At 55.3% G+C, this 9,954-nt stretch overlaps 1 protein-coding gene across 1 annotated transcript; it reads left to right on the top strand.

The window, feature by feature from the left end:
* Positions 1-269: 269 nt before the first annotated feature.
* On the top strand, positions 270-7,463 carry PPIF (peptidylprolyl isomerase F). The gene is made up of 6 exons (XM_045569150.1): positions 270-580; positions 1,871-1,901; positions 2,441-2,529; positions 4,175-4,271; positions 5,185-5,260; positions 6,543-7,463. Exons 1-6 carry the CDS (start codon positions 386-388, stop codon positions 6,676-6,678), a joined length of 624 nt encoding a protein of 207 aa, XP_045425106.1. The 5' UTR covers positions 270-385; the 3' UTR covers positions 6,679-7,463.
* Positions 7,464-9,954: the final 2,491 nt, after the last annotated feature.

Raw genomic sequence — 9,954 nt, 5'->3', positions numbered from 1 at the left:
GTGAATGCTCACATTTTGGAGTTCACTATGCTTTAGCATTTTTCCCCTTTCTAAAATTCTATTGATACATTCACAAAAATAATGGAACTGGCCTCTTTTCGCGGGGTCATGTCTATCCCTCCGGGTCTCTGCCCGTGGTGGGTCATGTTCAATGGACTTCACGCCCCACGGCCCCACGAGCTGGCTGCGCCGCCTGCTCCGGCCGGCAGGGGTCGCCGGCGGACAGGCCCGAAGGGGGCGTGGCGTGGGTGGGGCCACAGAGCCGGCGGGCCAATAAAGGCGGCGGCGCGCGGCCGCGCAGGACTCAGCCTTCCGGGCTCGCGCGACCCCTGGCTACCTCGCTCTCCGCTCTCCGCTCCGGCCTCGCTCCCGACCCGCGCCCGCGATGCTGGCGCTGCGCTGCGGCCCCCGCCTGCTCGGCCTGCTCCCGGGCCCGCGACGCGCGCCGCTGCGCCTCTCTGTCGCCCGCGCCTGCAGCGGCGGCGGCGCCCGCAACCCGTCCTCTTCCTCGGCCCGGAACCCGCTCGTGTACCTGGACGTGGGCGCCGACGGGCAGCCTCTCGGCCGCGTGGTGCTGGAGGTGAGGCCGCTCGACTGGACAGGGCTGCCCTAGGCGTGGGGGACGGTCCCGGGAGAGTCCTGGCCCAGGCCGGGCGCAGTGCTAGCGCGCTAAGTGACCTTGGGCCTCCCACTCCCGCGCTCTGGGCCTCAGTTTCCCCATCTTTGAGAAGGGGCTTCAGATTGGTCTCTTCTGGTCTCCCTCTCGGAACTTTGGAGTCATGGAGGCAGGAGGAAGGGCATGTGCGGAGGAGAAAGCTCAAGGTCAGATCGCAGAGGGTGAGGGCCCGGCGCCCCACTGGCCGGCCCCAGGATGGGGGAGGGGTTCCAGGAGCCTTCTGGGGCCGAGGCTAGACCTGGAGCGCCGAGGTGGCCTAGGTGGACGCCGGAGGGGTCTGGGTCGGGGCTCCGGCCGGGCCGGGCGCCCACGTGGCGGCCCTTGCTTACTGTGGAGCGCGCCCCGCCCCCGCCCCCGCCCCCGCCGTGGGGATCGCGCTTGGGAAAAGACAGAGAGGTGGTTTCGAGCAGCCATGTGAACCCCAGGGTGTCCCTGCTGTGAGTTGGGACACTGTTTGTTGGGGTGGTGGTCGGGGAGCCCCAACCCCAGCCTCCAGGGAACCACACTAAACACCTGCCCTAACTTTCTTTGGGCCCTTTTTAAAGCAAATAGTCACCAGGGTAACCCCGGGGAAGCCCTAGTGTAGCCTTCAGGACTGCCCCACTTTGAACAAAGGGGCCAATTGGTGCGGGTGGGCCAGTTTCCCAGGGAGCCCTAGGTGTTTCTAAAGTCTCAGTTTCTTCTGGAAAATGGGGCGCACTCTCCCTGCTTCCATGAAGAGTAAAGGTGACTCTTAGCAAGAGGCTGGCTTGGATGGGGCTCCAACCTCCCCTTAACCCCTCTCCCCCAACACCCAACACTCTTCCGCCACTCTGTGGGCCTCAGTTTCCCATCCTTGCATGGAGGATCTTAGACTGGCTCCTCCCCAAGGCCCTCTTTCTAGGCCCCCAGTCTCTGATGTCGGAGCCCAGCTAGTTCTGTCCCCGGAAGTAGGCCAGGATGGCACTGTCATCTCCTCTGACAGATTGGGAAACCAAGGCCACCTCCTCCAGCCTTGGGTTGAGGAAGCAGCTGCCAGACATGATAACTGCTTAGGCTGTCTCCTACGATGGTTGGCAGTGACCGGAATGGAATGCCCATGTGGTTCTTCCTCACGCCTCCTGGGCCACTGTGGGGGTTGGGTGGTGAGGAGGCTCCTTCCTTTGCTGGCCTCTGGATTGACCATCTTCTTTTGTCTCTCTTATGTCCCCGCAGCTGAAGGCGGATGTTGTCCCAAAGACAGCTGGTAAGAGGGGACCTGGGGCCTTCTGAGTCTGGTCTGGAGGGAAGGGAGCCAGGCAGGGTGAGGCAGGTGGGCTGGTGGGAGGGGTTGGGGCTCAGAGACCCCTGAGCAGATGGGAGCTCCATGTGTGGCTCTGCTGCTGGGTGCCCTGGGGCAGTATTCTGTCCCTCTCTGGGCCTGAGCACTCGCTCTGCCCAGGAGTCTCAGAACCAATGGAAGGCACACGTAAATTCCCTGAGACACCTTCCTCCCTCCTGGTGCTCGATGGGGCAGGGGCACAGCCCTGGACTTCCTGCCCCGCTGACCTTGTGCTGGAACGGCCAGGAGCATGTGCTCTTGTCACAGCGCTCGAGCACTGAAGTCAGAAAAGGAAACGACTTGTCCCAGGCAGACAGCAAGTTGGGCAGAGCCAACCCAGGAGGTGGGCCAGGTCGTTCCACCCCCAGATCACCTGCCGGGAGGCTTAGTGGAGCTCCAGGCTGGAACGACGTGACCCCAGCTGGAGCTGGCTCTGCTGACCTACCTCTCCCTCCTACCCTCAGAGAACTTCAGAGCCCTGTGCACCGGGGAGAAGGGATTCGGCTACAAAGGTTCCACCTTCCACAGAGTGATCCCCTCCTTCATGTGCCAGGTAACAAGACCCTCCCTGTGCCTCAGTTTCCTGTTCTATAAGTGGGGATGATAGCAGGAGCTACCTCGTAGGGGCATTATGAGGATGCCTGGGACATGGAAAGTACTAAGCAGAGGGTGGCTTTAGTCTCTGTCCGGAGGCCAGGCTGCCCTACAAGTTAGGCACCAGGCCAAGTAGCAGGTTGGCCCCACCCAGCAGGGCTGGGGAAGTCGAGCCTGTTGAGGGAGAACTGGGTTGGGTATGATGTGCATGGCAGACGGACCTTGAGGCTTTGAAGGACCCGCAGATTCTGATGGTCTCTGACCTTGTCCTTCTGCGGGCTCCCTGAGCACTTGGCATGGGGGATTGGGGGGGGCGGGAGGGAGGAGGAGGAGGAAGACAGGGCACAGGCAGGAAGACACACGTCTGGACTTGGCGCTTCCATTCCCAGAAAAGGTCATTTGTCAGTTAAATGAATATGTTCTTTAGTCATGTGTCCTGCCCACTTCTCAAAAGCGTTAATATTGCTGTGTCAGAGGTTTTGGGGTAGGTGTTAGCCCCAAGAATTTCCCCAGGGGTCAAGACCTGAGTGATATTGAGGGTTGTCCTCTGTTAGGGCAGACCCTTAAGGTCAGGGGTTAGTGTCCTGGGGCCCGCTGTGCCTAGAGACCGGAGTGTAGTTGTCATGACCTCTTGGAAGTCCTCTCAGCCCAGAATCCTCCCTGCCATTCCCTCCACCCTGCCCCAGTGGTTGTCACTGTCCGTGGTGAGTATAGTGGGCTGGGGCTGGGCCTGCCGGTGTGCGGTGAATGTGGCCAGGGCAGGGAGGGCAGGCCCGGCCCAGCCCTGTGGCTTTCCTGCTGCAGAAGCTCCCGGCTCCACCCGAGGCCGATGGGTGAAGCAGGAGCTGAGGCGGATGTCCTGAGCCAGGCTGGGGACTTCCCAAGCCAGAGGGCTCTCTGGCATGAGGTGGTGGCTCAAGGCAGGATCTTGAGTTGTCTCTCTCTGGGGGCACCTTATCGGTACTTGTGGATGCTTCAGCCGGGCTGGTTGGGTCACCTCTCTCTCTTGAGGATCCCGTCTCAGGATGACAGCAGCATGGCCAGGGCCAGGGCCAGGGGCCTGGGCAGGACTGGGCCTAGGGGCAGCCACTGGATCAAGGCTGCCTGGGCCTCAGGTGAGCCCTGAGGAAGGATGCCGACCCGGGGCGGACTCTGTCCCGGATCTGCAAGGCCCGGGGAACTGCCGGGGTGGTGGGGGGAGACGCTGGCATGTGGAGGGGCTGGGCATGGGGTGCTGTCCGGACTGGCTGCTGCTGCTCCCCCAGCCAGACTCGGGCACAGGGGCCCCTGCCTTTTCCCGCGGTGGGTTGCAAATTCTGGGTCACTAACAATTGTCTCAGAATGGCTTTTAGGTCCTTTGAGAATAACTTAAAAACTTGCTCAGGCAAGATATAAACCACCCGGAAACCAGGGTAGTTACTATGGCGGAAAATATTTAAGCTTTGCTTTATTTTTGCTATTTTCCTTATCATTTTATTAGTCTTTATTTCACTGGACGCTTATTGACCCCTGTGCCTGAGGGGTGCTAGCCAGGTGGGCCTTGGGTACGTTGGGGGCTGCCAGGTCTGTGTGACGACCACTCAGGAGGTGCTGTGTGCTCGCAGGCAGGCGACTTCACCAACCACAACGGCACGGGGGGCAAGTCCATCTATGGAAGCCGCTTTCCTGACGAGAACTTCACACTGAAGCACGTGGGACCAGGTACGTGGGGGCCACCATTCCCCTCTGGTCTGAGTGGCCCTGCAGCTGTGGCCTGGCCTGGAAACCCCAGCCTCTGCCACGCTGGGCAGCCCCTGTGAGGCTGCTCCAGTAATTGCTCACTGTCTGATGATGCACCTGCCTGCCTGCCTGCCTCCCTCCCTCCCTGCCTGCCTCCCTGCCTGCCTCCCTCCCTCCCTCCCTGCCTCCTTCCCTGCCTACCTCCCTCCCTCCCTGCCTCCCTCCCTCCCTGCCTGCCTCCCTGCCTCCCTCCCTCCCTGCCTCCCTCCCTGCCTCCCTCCCTCTCTGCCTGCCTGCCTGCCTCCCTCCCTGCCTGTCTCCCTCCCTCTGGGTTAGCTTAGCATTTCTGGCTTGTTGAGTTTTCCTAGAGTTTTCTGAGCTCTCAGTTTAAAAAGTGAACTTTCCTTTGGGCATTTCGGGGGAGAGCCTTTAAGCAGAACAGAGGCCCCTGGCTACCTCCCTGTTTGCCCTCCAAGAGTTACAGGTTGAAAATTCTGTGTCACTTAGAATCATCTCAGAGTGGCCCTGAGGTCCTTTGAGGATTTAAAATCTTGCTTGGACAAAAAGCAAGTCATTCGGAAACCAGGGTAGTTACTGCATTGTGTCACCTATGAGACCCAGGGTGGAATGTGGGAAAGGCTGGAGGTCGGGGCTGGGGTCCCGCCCCAGTCCTACCACTGAGGGTGTCCTCAAAGCCCTTTCCCCCCAGGCCACCCCAGTGAGACCTAGTGGGCAGCAAAGGCAGAGAAGTCAGACCCTTGTTCTCCCCTTTTGGGCCCCAGAATCTGCAGACTCAAATGTGCTCGATGTCCTTTGAGCCATTTGTGCTTTTGAATGTCTTCCCTGGCGGGCTGCCTCCTGGGGCAGTGTGGCTCAGCCTTGCGTGTGTTTGCAGGTGTCCTGTCCATGGCTAACGCCGGCCCCAACACCAACGGCTCCCAGTTCTTCATTTGCACCGTAAAGACAGACTGGTGAGTTCCCTGCTGCAGGCTCTCTGGGGATGAGGGGTGGCCTTGCAGCTGGATGGGAGTAGCTGCACTGTCAGGGACAGGCAGTTTGAGGCTGGACCATCTGCTTTGAGACCGTGGCCCTCTCCTGGGCTGCGTGTCTGTCTGAGAGAGAGAGAAAGTTAGTGAAAGGATTGAAGGAGAAATTGGGTTGTTCCTACCACTCTGTCATAATGAGGCTTCCCATTGTTGCTGTCACCTGGAATTTTCTCCAAAAGGGAGCCTCTACCAGATACAATTGGGAAATGCTGCGGAACATATTAAGCCTCAACATGACCTGAGTCGAAGCCCATCTGTTTGGTTTGACCTGGTGTTTCCCAGGCTTACCTCGACCTTGAAGTGCACCTTAGACACGCTGCAGTAGACATTTGATCATCAGCAGAGTTTTCTTCAAGCCCCTGTATTGGCACAGGCTTGCAGGCAGCTACCAGCCTTCAAGGGCCCTCTTTCCACGTGCCCATGAATTTTAGGGATGTCCATTCCCTGGTAAATTTTCCACTAAGGGATAAATTTCTCTGCCCAGGGTCCCCAAATGTCCTAGCCCTGGGCATCTGGGGTTGAGGGGGCAACAGCTGGCTGGGAGCTGACTTGATAAAGCCCTTTCTGAGCATTTCAGGGAGACCTAGGTGGTGGGGTGGACACTGGCAGTCTCTAGCAGCCCAGCCAGAAAGATATGGCTGTCAGCGCTGTGCTCTCCTGACTCTTTGCTTCCTCCGTGGAACCTTTAATGGATCCTGCAGTTCTGCCCTTGGCTGTAACCACTCTTGGCTTCATCGGGGCTGGACTAAGCTGCCTTTTATGTTCTTGGAGCTGCTCAGGACTCCTACAGTTTCATCACACTTGTTACCTTGGCTCTCGCCTCATAATTCATAACTGCTAAAATGGTTCCATTTGCAGAGACTTCATTTTCTCAGAGTAGTTAGTTAAGTATCCTATTATCTCCCTATGCAGAACAAGAATAACCCACTTTTCATAGACGAGGTTACCAGGATTCAGGTTCCGTGGTCTGGGGCAAGGTTGCACAGCAGGAAAGTGCCAGAACGTGTCCTTGAGGCCGGGCATCCTCTGGGGTGTATTTGGGGAGCTTAGCAAAGTTTGATCAAGCTTTAGGGGGTGGATCCAGCCATTTGGTGTGGGTTCCTCTCAGAATTTCTGTTTTTGGCAAATACTTCCATGACCGAGGGGCCATGGGGTTGGGTTGTGTCGCAGTGCTCTGTGTCTGCTCACCTGGCTCCCCTGCTCACAGGCTGGACGGCAAGCATGTCGTGTTCGGCCACGTCAAAGAGGGCATGGATGTCGTGAAGAAAATAGAATCTTTTGGCTCTAAGAATGGGAAGACATCCAAGAAGATTGTCATCACCGACTGTGGCCAGTTGAGCTGAACTGTAGCCAGGGTGCCAGGACAGAGTGTTCACTCACCCAGGTGGCCACCTCGGGCTCTTAGCAAAGGCTCCCTTCACTGTCACCGTGTGCTGCCCAGGGACATCCGGCCTCTGCTGGGAGGGCCCCACCAGACTGCTTCTCACAGGTCCCCCCTTCCTCATGACCCCGTCTCTGGCATCCACCGTGGACGTGGTGGGTGACATGGCCTGTGATCACCCCGTTCATCTGTGCCTTGGACGTTGGTGGTGGGGGTGACTTAGCGTCCAGCGAAGGTTTCTGCCTTTTTCTGGACCAAGGAAGACAGCAAGTTGCTGCAAACAGGCTGTGATACCTGTTTAATGTTGTCTTCCTAATTGCAGTAAGTTAATTAACAAGATTGACTAGAAATGAAGCTGTGACAGTGACAATGACCAGAACCCCAGAGCTTGGCGTTTGAAACACAACTCAGGGCTTCTGTGAATTTCCCCATGGCTGAGGCCTTCCCTCTGGGTCACTGTGAATCCTGTTGGTTTGCTGCGGTGGTTTTGGGGAGGGTCCGTGGGGTAGAAGCAGTTGAACCTGGGAACAAAGCTAACCCGAGCTGTGCCTAGTCAATGTGAATTCCCGTGTTGGAAACAGAAATGCCTGTAGGCGCCGTGTGCTCTGGAAGAAAGGATTTCCTGGCGGGCTTTGATTTTTCTGTGTGTTAAATAAATTAGATCTACTGATGATGTGTATGAAACATTTCTGGAACATCTGTTGGTGTGCACTGTAAATGTGTTAATAAATCCTATTTTCTATGAAAGACTGGTGTCTGCGGTTTTAGGAAGAAGTGTCTGGGCTTAAGTATTTGGGGCCAACCTTTATTGAGTTACCACGTCCACACCAAGCCCTGCTGCTGTGCTAGGGACTTTTATATGACTGTTCCATTTAGTCACCCCAGCAACTTGTGAGAGAATTGTCATTGTCATCCCTGCCTTAGAGGCGAGGAGACTCAGACAGGTGATCTCGGCATCGGCAGCCTAGACTGTGAGCACTGGCTCCACCCTGAATCCCAGCTCTGCCCCTTAGTGACCCCAAGTCCCAGTCTCCCTCAGCTGCATGCTGGGGTAATGATGCTGCCCACGTCACGGGGTGGGGGGGATTGGATGTGATCCGTGTGAAGTGCTATGTGGTGCCTGGCACATGGTCTTAAGCACTCTGGAATGACAAGGATGATGACATTGCCCACGTGTCATGGTCTTAGCAGGCAGGAGGAATGCCTGGGCAAAGGATCCTCACTCTCTAAGGTTAGGAATGGGATTTACTATCCTTGATGTGCCTGTTAAATTGGGAATTAACTTCTAGATGTTTCTAAATTTGCAGGGAGGGCAGACTTGGGGTGTGGGAGAGGGATTGAGGGCTTCCCTAGACAGCCTGGGCCTCAGTGTGGCTGGGGGTTGATGGGGTGGTCAGGCAGGCAGTTTGGAGGGGGGGGTTGGACTCTCAGTGTTGTGTCTAATTTCACATTGGGGTTCCCTGAGTCAGGTCATGTGTGGTTACAGGTTAACACAGTCATTCTGAGGTCATGGTGGCTAGGGTTGTGTCATTCTTCGTCATGGAGAGTTTCCATGAAGTCAGTTCAGTTGCATGGATTGGGAGCTCTGCAGGACTAGTAGTTTTCAAATAATTCTCAAGAGCCTTAGGGGTTCTCTGAGTAGAACAAGGGAAGACAATGGGTGTTGGCCCCCGAATCCCATTTTCAATCATAGATCCTCTCCATTTCTTCTTACACTGGGGCTCTGCAGGGTTTTCATTTATAGAATGGGGTCTTGAGCCAAGCAGTAATTGGTAATTACTCATCCAGTCCCACCTTTTACAGATGGGTAGACTGAGCCCCCAAGAGGGATCATGATTGCCCCTGGTGAGGTGACCCTATGAGTCAATTGGCTGAGCAAGTGCTGGAACCCAGGGCCCCTGCCAGAGGGATTTCTGTTGGAGGCCTTTGAGAATGCACAGCCTCCTTTTGGGACATGTCGCCAAAGGCCCTCAGGCCGCACACATTCAGAGTACAACAGATTTCTGAGGTCAAAGCCACAGCTCTGGAGTTTCCTGTTGGCCTGGGGCAGTCCTGGCTAGTAGCGTACCATTTGAGGGGCCGTCCCTTGAGGTGTGACCTCCTGGCTCCGTGGAGATTTCTGAGGGGTCTCAGGGTGGCAGGCAGAGCTTGTGGAGCTTATGTTTTGGCACCATGCGTTTCCTTCTCGCTGAGGAGGGAGTGTGTGCATGTGTGTGTGCACGCGTGTGTGTTCTTCCATCCAGAGGAGTGCAGGTGGGGTGGAAGTGGAGCACGCATGCAGGGATGTCCTGAAAACGGAGTTCCTTGCCAGCCGGGCCATTCCCTGCAGTTCTCGTCCCAGCACTCCGCACAAAGGCCTGAGCCTGGTCTTATTTCCTGTAGGAAGCGAGAGCATGAGTAGTATACAAATAAAACATTGGCTTGTTGCTGGCCAGTAAGTACCTAATATATAAATGAAGCACTGAGTCCTATGTGTGCTCTCATAGATGTAATCATCAGTGATGTCATGTAAAATGGATTTTTCAAAAAATGTGAAGCATCAATTTTATTTCCTGAGATGTGATAGCTTTTCAAAATGACCATCGAGGTATAATTTGCATACAGTAAAAGTCATACATTTTAAGTGCACACATCAATGACTTTTGGCAAATGTATATGTTGAGTGATAATCACCACCAAGTTAAAGTATAGAATATTTCCATCTGTTCAGAAAGTTCTCTCCATGCCCCTTCTCAGGCAGCCAGTAAATTTTATCACCATCATTTTGCCTGTTGTAGGACTTTGTAGAAATGGTATCAAACAGGATTCACTTTTCTGTGTCTGGCTCCTCTAGTATAGCTTATGTAAGAACATTTCTGGGTTTGATAGAATTTGCTCCATGAAAAGGAATTTCTGTAACTGTTTCCTAGGTCTGATAAGGCCTAAAGCAATGCTGCTCCTAGGAATCACAGGGTGCTGGTTAAATTTCTGGGCCATGCTTGAGACCTAGCGAGTACCAAACTCTGAGGGTAGAATCTGAGAATCTGAATGTTAAAATAACTTGACTGAAGTTTAAGAATTTGAATGTAGGCCACAGTGGGCAATATTGAAAGGAAAGGTTATGGCTTAATACTAGGGTCATCGTTTACTTCTGGAGACATTTTTTATTGGACTTTCTGGGACTCTAGAGTGACACTTTCCACTTCTAAATGAAGCTCACTCAAGGAGCCTGGCTGATAACTATGGGAGGGCTTGGTGG

This window comes from Lemur catta, chromosome 14 (genome assembly GCF_020740605.2).
Source record: "Lemur catta isolate mLemCat1 chromosome 14, mLemCat1.pri, whole genome shotgun sequence".
Taxonomy (NCBI): domain Eukaryota; kingdom Metazoa; phylum Chordata; class Mammalia; order Primates; family Lemuridae; genus Lemur; species Lemur catta.
Note: the sequence above shows the minus strand (reverse complement) of the source record. Positions and strands in the feature narration are given on the sequence as shown.

Bases quoted from the DNA above. Each gene is read 5' to 3' on its own strand.
- PPIF (XM_045569150.1), top strand. From the start codon at position 386: ATGCTGGCGCTGCGCTGCGGCCCCCGCCTGCTCGGCCTGCTCCCGGGC. The intron at 1,902-2,440 runs GTAAGAGGGGAC...TCCTACCCTCAG, and splicing joins TGTTGTCCCAAAGACAGCTG to AGAACTTCAGAGCCCTGTGC. The intron at 5,261-6,542 runs GTGAGTTCCCTG...CCCTGCTCACAG, and splicing joins TGCACCGTAAAGACAGACTG to GCTGGACGGCAAGCATGTCG.